The 21,818-nt window shown below is 39.0% G+C and overlaps 1 protein-coding gene across 4 annotated transcripts in view; it reads left to right on the top strand.

Annotated features, from left to right (window-relative positions):
* The window catches only part of BCLAF3 (BCLAF1 and THRAP3 family member 3), a 59,334-nt gene extending 37,738 nt beyond the window's left edge, over positions 1-21,596 (top strand). For 3 of the 4 annotated variants that reach the window (XM_070502185.1, XM_070502182.1, XM_070502183.1), the window contains exons 8-12: positions 231-346; positions 7,319-7,433; positions 8,974-9,069; positions 11,423-11,578; positions 21,215-21,596. In XM_070502185.1, coding sequence (XP_070358286.1) covers positions 231-346; positions 7,319-7,433; positions 8,974-9,069; positions 11,423-11,578; positions 21,215-21,244 — 513 coding nt within the window. In that variant the 3' untranslated portion in view covers positions 21,245-21,596. Of the gene's footprint in view, positions 1-230; positions 347-7,318; positions 7,434-8,973; positions 9,070-11,422; positions 11,579-20,456; positions 20,485-21,214 lie in introns of all 4 variants that reach the window. The other variant, XM_070502184.1, reaches the window with a different exon arrangement.
* The last annotated feature ends 222 nt before the right edge of the window (positions 21,597-21,818 follow it).

Below are 21,818 nucleotides of genomic sequence, written 5' to 3'. Positions count from 1 at the left end.
CCTTTTCTTTGAGATAGAGTCCCAGAAGTGGGATTCTTGGTTCAATGTTATAAACTTTTCTGATTGTGTTTTATCAATTGTCTCAAAATATTTTTATCAGTTTATAGTACTATTAGTAGGATGAGTACAAGATAACTTATTTAGGACTTTTACTTAAGGTTCTTGTTAGATATGGTCTTTGTACAACTAACAGTAATGTAAATGGTTTGTCTTCTGTCAAAATTCCTCAGACTCTGGTCAAAGTAATAGATCCAAATGACCTACGACATGACATTGAAAGAAGGAGAAAAGAACGGTTACAGAATGAAGATGAGCACATTTTTCACATAGCTAGTGCTGCAGAGAGGTAATCAGTAGATGAAAAACATCCTGTTATCAGGGAGCTTTTGGTTTCAGCATATTTTTCAGTTTTTCTGTGTGATGATAATTTTCATTTTAGTTTAGGGATTTAAGCCTTCAAATCCATTTTATATGTTTAAGTGAAATATATTAACTCAAAGTTCAAAGTTATTCAGTGATCTTCATATGCTGTTTGATTTAAACAACGAAAATTATGGGGTAGGTGAATATTTGAGGTCTGTAATTCTAGAGAGGAGCCAGAACCAGCAAGGTTATGGACTGTTTGGCTTGAGCTGATGGAAACTCTGACACATTCTACCCTTTAGATTCGGGTATTCTTTGAACATTACAAAATTTCCTGAGGTCAGTACTCTTCTCTTTCAGAACTCTTCGTGGACGTGTGTCCATGAGACGGGGCAGATGTAGCAGAAAATGCAGAGGAGATACAAGTTTGAATCTCACCTCTGCCAGTTTACAAGCTCTTTGCTCTTGAGCAAACTTGCTTAGTTTCTGGAGCCTTTTCCTCTTTAAAATGAGAATAACCAATTTGTGATGGAGAAGTTAGAAATAATAAATGAGCTGGCACATGTGAAGTACTTACGCTTTGCATGGCACATTGATTGTCAGTAGATCCTTGTTTCTCTTTCCCAGCCCTGCACCTCTTTTTAGGAGCTCTGAGTATTCTGGATTGGCCCCAGTTTCTCTCTAGTTCTGAAAACCATGTGGAACTCATGGCAACTCTGGGACCCCATATAATTATGAGGTATAATTGAATGGGACAAAATTTCCAGTTCACCCAAGGGTCCTCAAACTATTTGGATCGCTCAGAAAGTGAGAATGTATGAGTAGGAAGGGCCAGCGCTAATTCTCTTTCATATTCTTTAGTGTCAGATTACTAAGATATTTGACTAGACTTGTAAGTCGTCTACGGCTAACTAGGTCTTAGTCAAAATAGATGGAGCTTGTTTAAAACCTGACTTGATTCTGACAATAAGTTTGAGACTAATTAAAAGGTAGCAAAATTGTGTGTTGAGGCATATAAAACAATTGAAAATAAAATAGTTAAAATCTCGTCCCTTGCTGGGTGAAAGTCTCCAGTTTCCTAATATGACATGGCATGACAGTGCTCTTTAGTGGCACAAGTTCTCTGTTATGCTTTTCTTGATTCAGCAAGTATAAGAAACTTAGTGTCCTAAGAAAGACATTTTTAAAACAGATGTAAGATAGCATATTATAAAGACCGTGTAATACTTCAGAATATATCTTCCCCCTCTGAGGTGATTAAGAGCTTGAGCACTGGCGTTACGCCTGAGTTCAGCGCCTGGCTCGGTAGATGCCTGGCTATGTGACTGACCTTGGGAAAGTTACTTCATCTCTGTTTTCTCAGCTGGAAAAGAGAGAGAAGAATTATACTTACTTCACAGTGGTGACTAAGATTGAGTAGGGTGATGCCTGTAAGGTACAAAGTAGCTGGTCAGCATGAAGTATTATTAATGTTAGCTTTAAGGACGATGTTGCAGCGTGCCAAAATGTCTTCCTGCACGGTATCTTTTGCTAGATCTGTTAGACTATTTTACTTGTACTGGATAGCTGGTGTGTCATAGTAGAGCCATGAGGGTTTTTTTTTTAAATTGAGATATTACTTACCATAAAATTCACCCTTTGGAAGTGAACAATTCAGTAGGTTTTTCAAATATAGTCACAAAGTTGTGCAACTGTCTCCACTATCTAATTCCAAAACATTTTCATCACCCCAAAAAGAAACCCTGTACCCAGTAGCTGTCACTCCCTATTTCTCCTACCTCGCAGCCCCTGGCAACCGGTAATCTACTTTCTGTCTATATGGATTTTCCTATTCTTGACATTTTATATAATTGCAGTCATATAATATGTGGCCTTTTGTTACTGACTTCTTTCCTGTAACATAATGTCTTTAACATTCCTCCATGTTGTAGCATGAATATTCCTTTTCTGGCTGCATAATATTCCACTGTATGGATATACCATACTTTTGTTTATCCATTCATCAGTGGATGGATATTTGGGTTGTTTCCACTTTTTGGCTGTTGTGAATAATGGTGCTATGAACGTTTGTGTGCTAGTTTTTGTGTGGACATATGTTTTCATTTCTCTTGTGTGTATACATAGGATTGGAATTGCTGGGTCGTATGATAACTATGTTTAACTTTTTGATGAACTGCCAGGCTGTTTTCCACAGCGGCTGCACCATTTTACATTTCCACCAGCAGTGTGTGAGGGCTCCAGTTTCTCCACATCCTCACCAGTACTTCTTATTGTTCACCTTTTTGAAACAATGGCACAGAACCTTTAATCGCTCACTTTATCCTAATTCAATTTCTTTGTTAAAATAAGAACAACATTTTATTTTATCCTTTTATCTTAGAAAATCAGTTTATCAAAATTGACCTCAATATTTTTGCATAAACCTTTTTAGTCAGGTTAATGTATAGATTTCCATAGAAATTCAGAACCAATGAAATCATAAATCATAGGATGTAGTGATTTCCCCCTGGTGTGGCTTTTTTTCCCTCAAAAGTTGTGTGCAGGCTCTGTGTCTCTGTTTGCTTGCCATTGTATCCCCACTGCCTCAAGCTCAATCTGTAGCTGTTGAATGAATGGAGACTTTCCACAGGAGCAGGCGGGACCGAGGATACTGAAATGGTCATGCGTTTAGATCTGGATCACTGTGTATTCCCTGATACCTTAGGATCCCTCCCAGGCAAGCCTAACACTAGGGCCTTCTGTCTTGTCTCTAAGACCCTGTTCTCTGTTTTCTCCCACTTCTGACCAATCTCTTACCCTGTCTCCATGCCTTCCCCTGACACTAGTTCTCCCTCTTGTAACCAGCATTACTAAGTTCCCTGCAGGGTTATTGAAGTGTTGTGTTATATAGGCATGGTGTGTGTGTCTGTGATAAAGCAACTTCAAAAATAGTACCAATAGACTCCGAGAGGACATCAAACTACCAAGACTTTCTTTTTAGCTAGGCAGGTTACAGAAAAAAAATCAGTTTTTATTTTTGCTGTTTTAACAATGCATAATCTATGCTGACCTGGAGTTAACTTTATAAAGATTTTTTTTTAAAGGTTGGCACCTGAGCTAACAACTGTTGCCAATCTTCTTCTTTCTTTAAATTTTTTTTCTGCTTTTTCTCCCCAAACCCCCCAGTACATAGTTGTATATTTTATTTGTAGGTCCATCTAGTTGTAGCATGTGGGACGCCGCCTCAGTGTGGCCTGACGGGTGGTGCCATGTCTGTGCCCAGGATCCGAACCTGTGAAACCCTGGGCCATCGAAGTGGAGCATGAAAACTTACCCACTTGGCCACAGGGCCGGCCCCTATAGAGATCTTTTATTCATATATTCAGCAAATATTTATATGTTAATTTCTGTGTCCTAGTCCCTATTCTAAGTGCTGGGGACACAGTGAGAAACTATACACAAAGCCCTTGACCTCGTGGAGCTTACAATTTAATGGTAGGAGATAGAAAAAAATACATGTTGGTGAGTGATAGGTGAGAAGTAAGGCAGAAGAGGAAGTTTAATAGAGTGATATGTGTGGTGTGATTTTGTTTAGGATAGTCATGGAATGCACTTAGGATTTTTTAAAAAATTGAGCAGGGATGTGAATTAAGTGAGAGAGTTAGCCATAAAGTATTTTGAGGAGATAGTATTTCAAGAGAGGGAACAGCAAATGCAAAGACCCTGCAGCAGGATCACACTTGCTCTTGTTTAAGGAATAGAAAGGGGCCATTGAGGTTGTAACACAGTGAAAAAGGGAGAGAGTTAGTAGACAGGGCAAACCACACAAGGGCCTTGAAGGACATGAAGACTTTGTACTCTACTCTAAGTAAGATTAGAAAACATTTTGGGTTTTAACCCAAGAAGAGACATAATCTCATTTAAATTTTAAAAGGATCACTCTGCCTGCTGGGTTGAGAATGGACTGTAAGAGCTAGAGAAAAAAATCATTTCTTTCTTACGTAAAAAAAGATTAGAGGCGGGAAGTCAGAGCATCATAGGGTGGACCCATTAGGGAACCAGGCTCCTTAGATCTTGCTCCTCAGATATCCTCTGCACATGACTTCTGCCTCATGGTCCAAGATGGCTGTTTGTGCCCTAGCCATCATGTTTACATTCCAGCCTTTCCTTTAAAGATTCCTGGAATTTACACATGACACTTCAGCAACGCTGGTCAAAATTTAGTCTCACGGCCATGCCTGGCTGCAGGGAGGCTGGGAAATAGATTCTTTTCTTTAAAGATTTTATTTTTCCTTTTTCTCCCCAAAGCCTCCCAGTACATAGTTGTGCATTTTTAGTTGTGGATCCTTCTAGTTGTGGAGAAATAGATTCTTTAACCTGGATACCCCTTTGCCTGGTCAAAAATCAAATATCAAAGGGTTAAAATTTTTTTTGTTGTGGTAAAATATACATGTAATAAATGTTACCATTTTAACCATTTTTAAGCGTATAATTCATTGGCATTAATTGCATTCACAATGTTGTGCAACTGTCACCACTATCCACTTCCAGAACTTTTTTATCTATTCACACAGCCCCTCAGCCCCTGATGAACTCTATTCTTTCCATCTCTATGAATTTGCCTATTCTAGATACCTCATATATATAAGTAGAATCATACTTATACATACAAAGTAGAATATTTGTCCTTTTGTGTCTGGCTGATTTCACTTAGCATAATGTTTTCATGCACGTTGTATCATGTGTCAAAATTCCATTTTTCAAAAAATTTTATTCCTTTATAAGGCTGAACAATATTTCATTGTATGGATATACCACATTCTGTTTATCTGTTTTTCTGTTGGTGGGCATTTGCATTGTTTCCGTCTTTTGGCTATTGTGAATAATGCTGCTGTGAACATTAGGGGTGTCCTCTTTTTGATTATAGCCACCCTAGTGAGTATAAAGTAGTATCTCGTAGTTTTGATTTGCATTTCCCTAAGGACTAATGATGTTGAGCATCTTTTCATTTGCTTATTGTGTGTCTTCTTTAGGGAAATATCTATTCAAATCCTTTACCCATTTTTATTTATTTATTTATTTTCGAGGAAGATTAGCCCTGAGCTAACTGCTGCCAATCCTCCTCTTTTTGCTGAGGAGGACTGGCCCTGAGCTAACATCCGTGCCCATCTTCCTCTACTTTATATGTGAGACACCTACCACAGCATGGCGTGCCAAGCCATGCCATGTCCGCACCTGGGATCCGAACCACTGAACCCCGTGCCGCAGAAGTGTAATGTACGCACTTAACCCCTGCGCCACTGGGCCGGCCCCTTTACCCATTTTTGAATTGGATTATTATCCTTTTATTATTGAGGTGTAAGAGTTCTTTATATATTCTGGATAGTACTCCCTTATCAGATACTGCTTTGCGAGGATTTTTTTAAAGTCCACTGTTTTGTTTATAGAAGTAGTAGTACATGCTAATGGTAAACATTTGGAAAAATATAAAAAAGTATAAAAACAAAAATATAAAGCATTCTTAATGCACCAGAGATGACCTCTGTTAATATTTAATACATTTCCTGTCATTTGTTTTTTCTGGGCATATATATATATATTTTTTAAATAATTGAAATTAACCTCAATATATGGCTTTGCACCCTACTCTTTTGGCTTACTATCTTATCATGAGCATTTTGATAGAACATGGGGGTTTTTAACATTTCAGAAAACCCTGAGTGGCTATTCCATGTCAGGGGTTGGGGTCAGAGCTGGGGCCACAAAGTTGACCGTCCACAGTGCCTCCTCTGCAGGGATTGCCGCTTTCTGGGTGAGACAGACAGGTGCGCCAGCTGTACAGACACGAGTGATATGTTTGAAGATCCCAGAGTGCTACACGTGCACAGAACAGGGGTATCTAGTCCACCTCAGAGGTCTGGGGAAGCCTTTCTGGAATAAGTGCAAAAGGAGCTAAATCTTGAGATTGATCTAAGTTGGAAGGAAATTACAATAGAAGAAACTGCGCTTGCAAACGTGCGGAAGCGGGAGAGATTGTGATGTGTGCCAGGAACTGCACCTAGCCAGATGTTCCCGAAGCTCAGTGTGTGTTGGGGAGATTGGAATGAAGCAGCCAGGAGAGGCAGCAAGGCCAGAGCAGGAAGGGTCTTGGGGGTCACTGATGGGGAATGTGGATTTTGTCCCCATGTCAGTGGGGGACCTGTGGGAGGGACTGAAGCAGAGCTGAGGCAGTGAGCCATTTGTTCACCACAGAGAAGGAAGGGTCTGAGGAGCATCTTGGGGAGATGTGGGATGTGACAGGGAGAGGACTCCCCAAGGACTCTGGCAGTGAGGCCTCAGGGTCAGAGGAGAAGCCCAAGGAAGGACTTCCCTCCCAGGTAGGGCTGCCTGGGAAGAGCCCTTGGTGGCCTCCAGACCTTGTGACGACAGGAGAAGGGGAGCTGTCTTTTGCTCCTGTGGCCCAGCAGTATCAGAGGCCCCAGCTCTGCCAGTGAGGGGGCCTGAGCCAGTCAGACACCTTGTCTCCCCGGTGCTTTCACTGATGAGTCTGTCGGCAAGGGGGGTCCAGTGCTGCCAAAGGCTAGAGAGCTGTGACTCACTTCCCTCCGAAAACATGCGTTCTCCACATGGTTTCAGGGGGTTACAGGTCTCAGGACGCCTGTCCTTGGACCCTGGATTGAGAACCTTGGTCCAGGGAATACTGTTTTTCCACTATTGCCAGCTTCCAACTTAGCTAAATAATGTTGGTTGAAAAATGGGTGTTTTAGCCCTGATAACTATCATTTGTAATTTTCGTGATTTGTAATTTTATAAAATTACGCTTTGGAATTTTAGTAGTGATAGATGATTGGGGTTTTTTTTACTGTTGTGCTGCTTTAATTGTCCCTGAAGGGGTTAATTTGATTTCTCTTGTTTATTTGTTGGATAAAGGTAAACTAATAGAAGATTCTTATTTTTCTCTCTTTCATTTTATTAGGAATGATCAGCAATCCAATTTTTCAAGGTCGAAGAATACTCAAGTTGATGAATTCGAAAAACCTACATGTTTTATAAAGTCCAATTTTAGAAAATTTATTCAGAAACCTTATGAGGTAAGATTTCAGTTCAAAATGTTTCATTTTTGTGCATTCCATTCTTCTTCTCACATATACCTGTATGTACAAGGATCACCAATATTTTTCACGTTTGTGACTGTTCATTAAGTACATGTTATGATTCTGTTGTTCGACGTTAAGATTCTGTTGAGGCTTTCAGTTATTGTGATGGAAGAAATGGTCATCTCTTAGTTGATTCGGCAGGATTTTGTTGCATTTATTATAGTATTAGCTTTCTTAAGATTCTTTTGGAACAACTTTATTAAGGTATAATTTATATAACATAAAATTCACCCATTTTAAACATACAACTTAATGACTTTTCATAAATTTACTGAGATGTGTAATCATCACCATAATCCAGTTTTAGAACATTTTCATGACCCCAATAAGAGCCTTCATGCCTGTTTAGTTATTCCCTGTTCCCACCCCCAACTAACCACTAATCTACTTTCTGTTTCTAAAGATTTGCCTTTTCATAGGGCAGTTCACAAATGGCAGCTGGCTTCCAAAAGAGCAAGCAAGTGACAGCTAGAAAGATGGAAGCCAGAGTGTGTTTGTAACCTAATCTCAGAAGTGACATCCCATCACTTCTCCCTTACTCCGATTGTAAGAAGCAAATCCCTAGGTCCAGCCCACAGTCTAAGGAAGGGGATGACATAGGGGCCTGGGTACTAGAAGGTGGGGATGATTAGGAGCCTGGTCAGAAGCTGCCTGCTACAGTCCTCCTGCTGGTCCCTAACGATTCACATCCCTTCGTGGGCAAAATACACCCTCTCCCTCCAAAGGTCCCCCAAAGTCTCATCTCATTACATATATCTTTATGTGCTTTTTCAAATTTATAGCAAGTATAAATTCAAGATGACTACTATAAAAAGGGTTTTACATGACTTTGTTTTTAACTGAGGAGAGAGAGAAAGGTGTGAAAGAGGAAGATTTGTGAGAAGTACAGACTCCATAGCAAATGGAATAAGGAGAAGGTTATAATACTTGATTTTGGAAGAATGAAGCTGTCTTCAGAATGGGCCCTATCTTTTCTGTTCCCGTGAAAGGATTCAGGTTCTTTGTGGTTACAGTCTTAACACTCTGACTTGTGATACTTCCCTAGTCATAGCAGGGGCATCTACTCAAATCAGTTATCTGAGTCAGCAAAACCCACCTCCTGCGGTGTTGAGAATTTGTTTTCTTCTTAGGCAGCAGGAACTCTTTAGCAACTCCTGATAATAATAGGTTTGTTTCTCTTCTGGATGCCTGAATAAATACTAGATTTACAGTCCATTTTCTAAAAGTCACCCACTGTGTTATATAGGAGTATTTTTTTACACTTCTCACTGTCGTGAATTAAACTAGCCCCTCCCAAACTACTATGGGTTATGTGAAGGAAGATGTGTGTATGGTCCTACGGCTAGGTTACATAATACATGTTTTGTGTTCTTAATTGTATACATTTAAAATGTGTGTTTTTAAAATGGCAAAATGAACTTTTAAAAATAAACTTTAAAGTATGTTAACCTATAGTAATACTTTTTTCATGCAGAATTATCAAACTATGCAGAGAAAAGACGTTACTGACAAACCTTTTGGAGTTGAGGAAAACAGTGAAAACACAAGAGGCTTTAAAAGACCTTTTAAGGTATTGAGTGTTATTTTTCATTTAACTCCAGCTTTGGATTTATGCTTTGAACATAATGTTCTAAGTGTTAGTAAATTAAAAGCTGTTTTTGTAATATTTCAAATAGTAGCTGTTAACTGGTATTTTTGGACATTTATAGTTAACTGTAATCAGTTTAGTGATGATCTCTTTCCTCAGGACTTGAATATATTTTGCCAGTGGAACCCTTTTTCAAATATTACACGGAAACACAAATACATAAAACAGATACAGATGGAGTGGCTCTAGCTGGGAGGCAGGCAAGGTCCCAGACCCTCCGTTTTAGCCTGCCCCTTTCTCTCTAATATGTAAGTGCATAGCTCCAGAGCCTTCTCCAGCATTCACAGATTGAAAAACCATGTCTATAGACATGCAACCCTCAGAGGCCTTCTGGATCATCAGAGAAAGATTCTGGTCCAGCAAACTTTGTTAAAGCATATTCATTGCATTCTAATTTGTACAGCTATGTCTGATGTAAGTGATAATTTTAATCAACCAACATGTTTGATTATATACAACACCTCATCCCCCAAAATGGAATGAGAATTTAAGTGCAAAGTATTATACTTCTCTCTCCTTGCTCTCAGAAATTGAGGTGATTTTAAATCCATTTGACTGAATTTCCTGCTTATGATAGGTACTTTATTCATATTTTTCACTCTACAGTGTCTTTTTTTCCCTCCCCTCCCCCCAAAAAAAGAAAAGAAAAGAGTTTGAGGGTTTTTTTTGTGAAAGTGACAGGCAGGCTGGATCGAGTAGTTAGCTCTAGGAGGAAGTTAGTATGAGCAGAGAGGTGGTGTAAACTATCCCCACACCACAGACTAGGAGGGTAGTTAAGTGAGCTTCTGTAGTTGACCTGGCTTCTTGAGAGTCAAATTTCTACATGTCGAAAGATTTTGTTTCCATTGAGAGTAATGTAATTTGTAGGCATTGTGTAGATAACATTTTTAGCCAATGGTTCATGTACCTAAAAACGTGTGACATTAGGTTTTCAAAAATAGCTATGGCCATAGAATATATAAAAATGTTTTACACCATCTTTTAGTCTCTTGAGTAATGAGGCATAAAATCAACCGAAAATGTAATGTCTGAATAACTTAGAGACAGTGTAGATGGGTTTTCAGATATAAGTGCTTCCTGCATGTTGCTCTTCTCATTGGTCAGATATAGTTGATTGTAGTATTTTTCTAAGATTGTTTAAGATCTACTTCCTGTTACCCTTTCTCCTTAAGAAAAGTTTTTTAACATTAATTATTTTAAAAATGTTTTTCAACATATATGCCATAATCTTCCCTCTTGACCAATCATTTAAGGCTGTGTAATGTTATATGGTTGTTTAGAAGTTCACAATTCTTTATAGCAAAACGGGAGGAAGAAATAATCCTTCCTAAGAAAAGGAGCTATGTCATTAAAATTTACTTTTTTGTATGAATTAGACTAATTCACAGCCAGATAGTAATCACCTTATTAGATATGTAAAAATGGACAATGTAAGTCTCAAGATTAGCTCTACTGTATCAAGTTTGTGCAGATAGTTTTAACAAAATTATACTGTCTCATTATAATTCTGTTTTGCCTGAAATTTTTTGTAGCTTTAAGAAAATAATTGGAAAATAGGGCTGGCATAAATATTTTTTTATAAATGTATGTGCTTCATTATGCATAACATACTCATTTGTTAATTGTGGAAAGAAGAATCTACTTAGTTTTTATAATTACTCCATTGTAATATACTATTTGTACATTTCCCATATGGGAAACACAAATATTCATTGTCCTCTTACGTCTATTGTAACACTGGGCAGTATGCAGGTCAGGAAATAGTCTTTTTAAGTATAACTCTTGTCTTGAAAATATTTGTTGTAATGAGATTTTTATGGTGAAGAATGATTGGCTCAAAGGTACTGACAGGAATAAAGTTAAGAGACTTTTTGATTCTTAAATAGATGTTGATACTTAATGTCTTCCCTTCCCCCCCAATGTGGGATTTGACATATTTCACTATGAATCATAAGGATAATTTTAGCTTGTTAGAGGTTTTGAAAGTTGTACTTTTCTCAGCGTGATAAATTTCAAGAATTTCAAGAAATTTTAGCTTAGTTTTAAAAAGTGGTTTTATGTAAAATATTTTTTGAAAATTATTATTATATAAAATAAACTAGGAGGCTAGTTTGAGGAAAACGTGCTTTATTACCATCATTAACTTTTTCCCTTTTAATATCTGTAGTGCCTAGAATTAAGAGCAACTCTAAGTACCAGACATTTTTCCATTTCTTGTACTAATAAAGTAGATTTGGAAGTGGTTTTAACATTCAATTATTTTTTTCCTTTACAGACCAACTTTAGAGGTGGCAGATTCCAGCCCCATTATAAATCAGGCCTAGTACAGAAGAGCTTGTACATTCAGGCTAAATATCAGCAGTTACGGTTCGCTGGCCCAAGGGGATTTGTCACTAATAAATTCAGAGAAAAATTCCTGAGGAAAAAAAAGGTTAGTTGGGTTATGATAATTTAAAAATGTTGAGTGACTTTTGAACTCCTAAATTATTTATGTTTCTTATTTAATTTTAACTTAAGAAACAATTTAGATTTAAAAAGTGTTCTTATTGCACGATAGCTGAAGAAAAACTTCAAGGTGTCATGGTAACAGAGCTGTGAGACTGTTTAATCTTAAAATAATACCTCAGATACTTTGAACATGCCAGCTGTTTGAACTTTTTGCTTTAGAATTTCTGTTGTATGGTTAATCTTTGAAATGGAAATTCAGGTAAAGACTTTTAGCTGACATATTTTAGCCTTATACAATGTGAATTATCTAAGTACCAAAAAATATTGAACTGACTATATAAAAAGGATAGATTATTGTAAAATACACTAACTTTTCTTTTTTCCCCATTCATATGTTTTTTGATTGTGATAAAATATATATAACATTAAAATTTGCCATTTTAACCCTCTTTAAGTATACACTCCAGTGACATTAATTGCATTCATAATGCTATGCAATTACCACTATATGCTAATTCTTAATGTTAATAAAATTGCTTCTTTGATAATTTTGGGCTAATCTTTTCTTCTGAGAAATGTATGTATTTCTAGAGTTGCTATAAAATAGTCTAACTGTGGTTTTATAAATTTTGTAACCTTAAATATTCATCCTTGTGAAGGCTTTACTTTGAGCTTGCTTAGTGATTTTAGTAAAACTTATTTTTCAAAAGATGGACCAGTAGAATGGAATTGAGGACTGATTTTTTTGAAGTTTTAGAGTTAAATAGAATATCTTCTGTAGCCTCTTCCACCCCCTAATTTTAAGTGGGTACCTTAGAAGAGATTTCTAATTTCACCATGTATGTCACTCTTTGTGTTATGAAAGCCATCTCTTCTTTAAAAACGGGAGTGTAGTTGGAGTCAGTTTCCCCTCTCCTGTACCTCTCTACTCTTGGATCGAGGTGCTGCTTCTCCTCCTGTCTCATGTGGTAAGTTTCTTTGCAGCAAATCTTCTAGGCATTTGTCCGCATTCACAGGTGGCAGCCTGACAGTTCTTAGGGAAGCTAGGCATTCCACTTGAGGAGGAAGGCTGAGGCAGGCCTTCTCCTCAATTGCAAGGTTGAGTTGCAGGTACATATTGTATGTTTCTCTTGTTAGCTCTGTGCTGAACTTGGAGTGTTAGCTTCACTTAACTCCACTTTCACCTCTGTTTTTAGATGACTTGAGGCTCCCAAGTGCTTATGTGACTGTCTGCCTCAGCCTGCAGTTTCTGTATGCTCGTTGGACTTGCTCCATTTCATCATTCTTTTCTTTGCCTCAGCTTGCCCAATGCCAACTGACCACTCAGTTCTTCCAGACCACATTGCCTACCAGCCTGTGATAGAAACCAGATAGAAACCAGACATCAGGCCTTATCTTAGGACGCAAGAAGAATGTCCTAGAAGGAGCCACAACTTGCTGTGGGCTCCAATCTTTAGGGCCTAGGCTTTTTGTATCATCTAAAAATACAGCAGTTGTAGTTAGGGTCCAGGGCTGGTCATGGCTTCGCCTTCCTATTGCCTTTCAGTGCCATCTGAGTGCTTTAGAAGTAGTCCCCACACACTGGATTTTTAAAAAATCAGTGTCTACTACTCTTTTTCTTAGGCCTGCCATTCTGGATGCTACTTCATATATCTTTGTATCGTAGCTATTTTGACATGGGCTTTTCCAGTCTGCCTATTGTCAGTACCTGCAAGCGAGCCATAGCCAGGCTTTTTATCGATTTGTTTTTGAATAGAGCCCAACTCTACAAAATGAAATCAGGTACCCTGCTCTTAGCACCTACTTAACAGTTGGGCTCCACACTCTCCTAACCTTTAGAGAAAGGAATGAGGCATTGCAGCTACCCTGTTTCTGCCAATGTCTGAACTAAGGTGCTTAGGGCTTACTTGGCCTTCGAGCTGTCCCAGTAGTGTGCTACTCTGGAACCCCATTCCATGTGTATAAACTGATGACAGACCTATTATTCCATTTTACCTTGGCCTTCATGCCCTAAAGAAAAGAGGTGAAAGCCTGGAGTCTGGTTTCTTCCAACGTTGCTTACTTCCCTCCCTTTAAATTAGGGACACTTTTGCTCAAATGGGGTTACTGGGTGTGAGGTACCTTTTACGTCGCTTTTTATCCCAAGCTTCAGCATTGGAGGGAACATTGAAGGTCCTGCCCTAGAGGTAAACCTTAGTCTGGGCAGCATCGTGCACTGCTTTGGCTTTTTGCCCTTCTAGAGAGTTCATTATTTTCGTGATTAGACCACTACCCAGATTAATTAAGGATGCATGATTAATTAATCTAGGCATCCTGGAACTTCTGGAGCCTGAAATCAGATATGAACCTACATATTCCCACATGCCTCCAAGTCCACCAGGAAGGTTTAGATTGATCTTGTCTGGACTCTTCGCTCCCCTGCCATATTGAAATGCCTAAGCTGATCATTCATGGCTAGAAGGTCTTGTGATGCTCATCGGTGGTATCGTCTGGGTACTGTGCCTTCAGATGGTGCTTCCTGTCTCCAACACCAAACAGCTTCAGAGAGGGGTGGGGGAGATCCTAGGTGTGCTCCTAATACGTCCTCTTGTCCACTTACCAGAACGATCATGGCTTCCCTAAAACTGCATTGGCTCGCCAACTGCCTACAAAGCAGTAAGATTCCCAGGTTGTATTAGGAAAGTACAGAACTGGAATTCTTCCTCCTCATTCATCATGCACTTGTCTTATTAATCCCATTCTGGCACCCAGATTCTCTTTTACTGTGTTTCCTTTCTCTTGGATTCTGCGCTTGGGCCAAAAGATGAGGAAACAGGAGGAATGTCTGTTACTACCTGGAATAAGGCTGATCTTTTATCCACTGTTATTCACAAGGGCCCCCATTACATATCCTCTGCTCATCACAGAAAGTTTTCAGAAACTCTTGAGGGTTGGTCTATGTACCAGAATAGGACAAAGAACCTAGTAAGAATTCATGAAGTCACCTCTGGGAACATTGCCTCTGAAAAACTGTTAGCAGTTGTGCATTTGGTCAGGAAGACATGGAGTTCCTTAGATCACGGATTCTCCAGCAGTCCTCCTGTGCCTGTCAGCTGGGTGCCTACCAGAGCTCTGCCCACAGAGAGGAAGAGGAGAAAGGAGAGCATAAAGGTGCAGCAGGAAGGTAGTTAGAGACCAGGATTCAAGGCTTTTGGGGTTGGAAAAAACCTTGAAAATCATGGAGTACAATGATAGAAAAGGAACGAAGATCAGATGAATCAAAAATACTGTTACACACTTGCTGTGTCCCTCGAGCTGAAGTGTGCTGGGGTGCAAAAGAAGGGTTGTGTAGGGGCGTCATCGCCTTCAAACACTTAGGATCTGGAGCTACCTACCTCTCTGACTCTTCTGTCTTATTTTGGTGGTTTCTCTTCGTGCATGCATGCTTTAAAAATGTAAGTTAAGCGTTCCCTAGTGTTATATTCTGTATTCTCTTTATTTATTCCTCCTACTTGCCCTGATTGCCCTCACCTCTTCGCAAGGTTTCAACCATCACCTCTGACTACTCTCCAGAGCTCCAGATTTTCAGCAGCCTCCCAGAACCCTCACATGGATGTCCTGAAGGCACCTCAAATTCAGCATGTTCAAAGTCAAACTTGTACTGACACATGCTCCAGCATGGGTGACACTTAAGGGCATGATGCCAAGTAACAGAAACCAGTCACAAAAGACCACATATAGAGTGATTCTATCTTTATGAAATGTTCGGAATAAACCAAGCCGTAGAGAGTGAAAGTAGATCAGTGGTTGCCAGAAACTGGGGGGTTAGGGGAAAAGGGAAGGGGCTGGTTGTGACTGCTAACACGTATGGGGTTTATTTGGAGAAAGAAAAATGTTCTAAAACTGATTGCAGTGACTGATGGTTGCACAATGCTATGACTACACTACAAAATCATTGAATTGTACACTGTTTTTTTGAGGAAGATTAGCCCTGAGCTAACATCTGCTGCCAACCCTTCTCTTTTTGTTGAGGAAGACTGGCCCTGAGCTAACATCCGTGCCCATCCTCCTTTACTTTTTATATGTGGGATGCCTGCCACAGCATGGCTTGCCAAACGGTGCCATGTCCGCACTCGGGATCCGAACCAGCGAACCCCGGGCTGCCAAAGTGGAACGTGTGCACTTAACCGCTGCACCACGGGGCTGGCCCCTGAATTGTACACTTTAAATGGATGGGCTGTATGATATATGAATTATATCTCAGTAAAGCTGTTAAAAATAAAATCAAACTTGCTCTCCTCCCCAGACCACTGGTAGTCTCCTCATGATCCATAGCTCTCGCAGCTAGCCAGCCGTGCTTGAAACTTGTCCTGCTAATCCTCCCAGTTCTCCTGCCAACTCAGTTGTTCCAAGTCTTCCTGCTTCTATCACTCATTCATTACTCCATTCAATTGATTCACTTTAATGGCAGCATATTATTCTACTCTATGGATGTATTGTTTATTTCAGTATTCCTCAAACTTTTTTTTGCTTACCCTAAAATTTTGAAAAATTATCTACCTCCTTGTACATTTTTAGGTTGGTATCTAATATTTTTTATCATAAGTTTAAGTTGTTATAAAAGATATAATTTCTTGTATATTATAAATAGAGAGTCTTAAATAAAACTGTTACATCATTCTTATAAATTTCTTAGTGGAACCTGCACACCACAGGAGTTTGATAACTAACATCATACATTTTTAAAAATATGCAAATAAGCTCTTTTAACAAAGTGAGAAATTTTACATCATTCCATTTTTGCCTTGAATTTGGATTCCATTCTATTTCCCCTATAGACTTTTATCTTTGAAAGTCTTTCATTGATCACCAAATCAAATTTGACACAAAGTGTTGATAAATTTTTGTGAATATTAGGTGTTAAATAATTCCTCTGGATTGAGTTAACATTACAGTTGATCCAAATAGCATAAATATATTACATACTTTGTTAAGTATAGATTAGACGGAGGAAGTTTTATTGGAAATGCATTTCTTTTTTCAGTTAGTTCATGTATTCATAGATAAATATAACATTGCTAGTAGAATAATACAGTATTCAAGTATCCATTCTAATTGTATTTTTTATTTATATGGATGTAAGTCCTGAGAGACCTTGTTTAAATGATTATATAGATGGGAAAGAAAGGACGTTTATTATAGCAATGCCACTTGGTTCTTTGAACTCTGAATTATAGGCCAAAAAATCGCTTAGTAATCTATCGTCAGAAAGTATTTTGGGGCCAGCCCAGTGGGATAGTGGTTAAGTTCGCATGCTTTGCTTCAGTGGCCCAGAGTTTGCTAGTTTGGATCCCAGGCACGGACCTACACACTGCTCATCAAGCCATGCTGTGGCGGCATACTACATACAAAATAGAGGAAGATTGGCAAAGATGTTAGCTCAGGGACAATCTTCCTCAAGCAAAAAGAGGAAGATTGGCAACAGATGTTAGCTCAGGGGCAATCTTCCTCACCAACAAAAAAAGAAAGACAGACAGAAAGAGGGAGAGAGAGAGAGAGGGAGGGAGGGAGGAAGGAAGGAAGGAAGGAAGGAAGGAAGGAAGGAAGGAAGGAATTTTGAATGTTTTTTCACTGAAAACTCGATTTTGCCATCCTTCAATTCTAAATAAAAGCAAAGAATTGGAAAGCATCTGACCTGCAGAAGTATGCTATTTATCACTAGCTGCTAGAGTTGGTTCACTTTTTTGACACTGTCACCAATATTTCCAATTGCCCCCTTTTTTGGATCCCCACATAATACAAAGTACTAAGATTCAGGATGAGAAGGTTTATCTTTCTTGTATAAAGTGAGAGGTGGGGAACCAGCCTTAACAGTTGTACAGACAGATTAATTTTGAAAAGCAAACATTGGGAATTTGAAGGTCTACAAATTAATTCCCTCCAAACTATCGATATCTACATACTCCCAGGCAAGTCTTCTTATACTTACACCTCTTATATGAGAGTATACGTATCCCAGTTTGATGATTGCTGACTGGCTTAACCAAGCCTCTGTTGATGACTGCTGGATAGCTTATGGGTTTGCATTATTTTTGGCAATACCACTGGGCATGCTGACATTTTGCTACCTTGCCATAGTGCCCCTTGTACTCCTTTCTACTCTCACCAGAAGTACATGAAAGTGCCTGTTTACCTACACTCTAGTCCGCACTCCACATTATCAGTCTTCATTATTCGTTGTCAGAAAATGGTTCTCATTTGCCTTTCTTTGATTATTAATGATGGGAGCATACTTTTTATGTGTCTATTGGCCATTTGTGTTTCTTCTCTCAGCTTCCTTATTTCTATGCTTTGCCAGTGTTTCTGTTGAGTAATGGCACTTTTTCTTATTGATTTGTAAGAGCTCTTGATTGACTGAGCGTATTAACCTGGCATACATTTTCCTGGTATTTATTTTGTGTGTGTCAGCCGTTCATGGTGGCTTTTACCTTACGGAACTTGTAAATGTTCATGAATCTGTCAAGTTTGTCCTATATGGCTTCTAGATTTCACATCATGCTTATGCTTATAAAAATTCCTTACTGTGCTTCCTTTAAGTGGTTTTATGGTTAATGTTTTAAACACATAAATACTTATTCCATTTAGAATTTATTTTTATGATACAATGTGGGGTCAGGATCTATTTTGTTTCCAATAGATAGTCAGTTTTTCTGACACTAGTTATTGAATCATTTGTCCTTTCCCCACTGATTGAAAGTGCCACCTTTCCTCCCTGCTGCGCTCTTCTGTGTTCCTGCTCTGTTTTCAGAACCTTTGGAGCCTCTAACTCGTTTCTAGGCTTCCTGTGATTCCCTTATTCCGTCCCCTCACTGTTAGCACAGTTATTGCCCTGAAACACAGATCGAATCATATCACTCTTGGCCAAGCACTTTCCAAGGATTCTGTTGCCCATGAAAAAAGAGGCCAGACTTGTTAGTCAGGTCCAGCCCTAAGATACCTTTCTAACCACATTTCTCCATGGACTCTGCTTTTTGAAGCCTAGCATGTTTTCACGTATTTCTCTCTTTGTTCCTGCCGTTCTCTTGGCTAGAAATAGCCCCTTGTTCCCCATTCTTTCCTTATCAAACCCTGCTTTCCTTTGAAGACCCACTGTAGAGCCTTACCAAAGCCCCTTCTTTAACTCTTGTTTCATTTAGTCTCTAACTATTGCTCTTTATCTTCCTATTTCCCCAAACAGATAATCGACTCCTTGAGGATAGAGGGTACCTCATCAGTCTTCATATCTTCCTCTGTTGCTTTTCAGATATGTTTTCAGATATGTAGCCCATCTTTAGAAAATGCTTGTCAGAGGGAATCAAATCTAATCATACAGACACACACACACGCACGCACGCACTTGCATCTGTAGCTCTAAAAAGTTAGTGAAGAGCAGCCATTGTGTCAGGGGTCCCCAAGACCACCCCCAGGTTCGGTGATTGGCTAGGAGGACTCAGAGGACTCAGCGTGTGGTGGCACTCATGGCTGTGATGTGTTATAGTGGAAGGCTGCACAGCACAATCAGCACAGAGAATTGGCACTCGGGCTAAGTCCAAAGGACACCAGGTACCAGTTTCCAAGAGTCTTCTCCCAGTGGAGTCACACAGGACGTGCTTAATTCCCTCAGCAATGAGCTGTGACAACACGTGTGAAATGTTGCCAACCAGGGAAGCTCATTAGAGACTCAGTGCCCAGGGTTTTACTGGGGGCTGGTCATGTAGGTACCCCCTGCCAGGCATGGACCCAAATTCCAGACTCTCAGAAGAAAAGCAGGTGTTCAGCATAGACCATATTGTTTGCACAGTTTAGACATTCATCAATGGTGGGAACCCTCTCGAAACCTCCGTTCCCAGATGCCAGGCAAGGGCCAACGTTGTAAGCGGGCCTCTCAAAGGACAGCAGTTAGGTATGCTGTATTAACTCTTTCCTGCACAACCATATTTTTGAAGAGCTTAATTTCCCAGATGGTGATGTCTAAAGAGAGGAGGAAAACATCAATATATTAGGAATGGTCAGGGAATGTATACTAAGTACTTTGATTTCTATTCTCTTCACAGAGGAGGTAGGTTGTAAGCTGAGGCATGTAGAAGAGCAGGACACAGCAGGGGCTATAGCCAGAGATCCCCGTTTGGCAGTAGAAGGTGGAATTGGGTAGAGATAGGGGTGTGCCAGTTATGGAGGGCCTGGAAAGCTGGGTAAAATATTGAGGATGTGACGTGGCAGCAGCAGGACGCCTTCCTAGACCGACAAGGAGAAAGCGGTGTTTTGAGGATGATCGCTTGGTGAGCAGTGGGTAGGCAGACTTCTGGGGAGGTGATGAGACGCAGGAAGACCAACAAGGGAACATTTGCAATGACCCAAGTGTCAAGTTATGAAAACCCAGATGAGGGTGGTGCTTGTATATCTAGTTCAGCATTCTGCTTAAAATAAGTTTCCAAATAATTGGAAGAATGGAGGGATCAGTCCAAGAGAGGGTGTGGAAGAAGCTCTGTCAAGGTGAATGTGATTCAGAATAATCGTACATTTTGATAAACAAGATATTTCAGTTGAAAAAAATTTTTAGAATTATTAGAGTTTCCTTTTAAAGTTTTTAGTAGGCAACAGATATTTTATTTGAAGATCAATGTATATAATTTTTATATGAGTAAAGAAATAGGATGCAATGAAGTCTACCTCTATTTAAAGGAATGATGTTGACAAAAATATATATGCATGTATTTTGAACATTTCATTAACCAAAATAGAAAGAATAATAAGTTTCTATCAGCATTGCTTTTGTTTGGAATTAAACGTTTCCATACTAATACAAATGCCAAGAAATAAATTGACTTTTAAATTTCTTTCAGTTTTAATAAAGTAAGATCCTAGTAAAAGGTAAGGATATATATATATTAATAAATTTTTTTAATGTCCAAAAAACATGCCATTCTACCACTTCTGCTCTTTTGTTAGTTGCATGGTTGTATGTCCAGTGTGGTTGGTAATATTTTGCATAGCATCACAGTATAGAATCAACTTTCATTACCTTTTGATCATAGTCTTATTGTTCTTATGAATTCCTTTTCCTGTGTTTGTTGAAACCTTACATCTTTTTGTTGTAGGTCACCGTTCAAAAGCAAGAAAGCTGTTTTCTTCCCTCTAACAGCTTTCTCTGCTGTTATCAGCCAAGCTAGAAGAGCCCATATAGTTTTAGAAGATAGTTTATGATGACAAAGATCAAATACCAGTTTGAGGTTGTGTGTGTGTCACGTCAGGCTCCGTACTTGAGGGACTAAGGGTTAAGAGTCTTGATTTTTAGCCAGGTATTCCAAGTGAAACTCACCCAGATAGCAGAATGCTGTTTTCATCAACTTACTAACACCAGCGTATCAAGCGCCATGTGTTTTCTTTGTCCTACTGACCTATCATTTGATATCTGCTTTGATGTGTTCTCTTGTTACTTTGCGTCTTTGGGGCTCCACATACCTTTGTGGGGATCTTGAGTGCAAGTAGTACTATATAAATTGAAATATTTTGAAAATTGCAATGTGAACAAAACTCTAGCTCAGGTGTTATAACTGACGCTTCTTTTGAAGTCTGTATTTCTTTTGTTTTCTCTCCATAGGAATATACGAACATGGCCACAGCAGTCTAATCTGGAATTGTTACAAATGGAAGCAACACTACAGGATATTTGGGAGCATCTCTTTTTGTCACGACTTAGAATTGGCACTAAAGCACTAATACTGTAACTTTCTTGATAAAATAACTTTATTTTTCTGTAGTGGAATGCTGCAACTTTTTTACACTTAACAATTGCTTTTAAATTACAGTATTCAATTTAAAAGTTGTATTACATAGAGTTTCTTTTGCAAAAAGTCTCAAAAGGGCATTATTTGTTGATGCGTTTTTCTCTGAGCATGGTTTCATAGAGAATTTAACTGAGTTATATCCAGACGTTTATATGTTGAAAGCTTTGCTTATGTAATAAAAACAAAAAACAAAAGTATCTGAACTGTATAGTGTCTGTACATGAAAGAACTTGAAGCAGTGGCCTTATGCTAGCAAATTTTATACCAGATTTTTCTTTTTCTGATGACACCTTGGTTTCTAACTTGAAGTTTTCTTAAGTTTCTGAAGATCAAGGCCTATATAATTCATACATTTCATATGATGACATAAAAAGGCGAGAGAAAAGGTGCTTCAAATTTTCCATCAGGTAGTTATGA

Source organism: Equus asinus, chromosome X (genome assembly GCF_041296235.1).
Source record: "Equus asinus isolate D_3611 breed Donkey chromosome X, EquAss-T2T_v2, whole genome shotgun sequence".
NCBI lineage: Eukaryota > Metazoa > Chordata > Mammalia > Perissodactyla > Equidae > Equus > Equus asinus.
The sequence above is the reverse complement of the archived record's forward strand: the minus strand, read 5'-3'. Positions and strand labels throughout refer to the sequence as shown.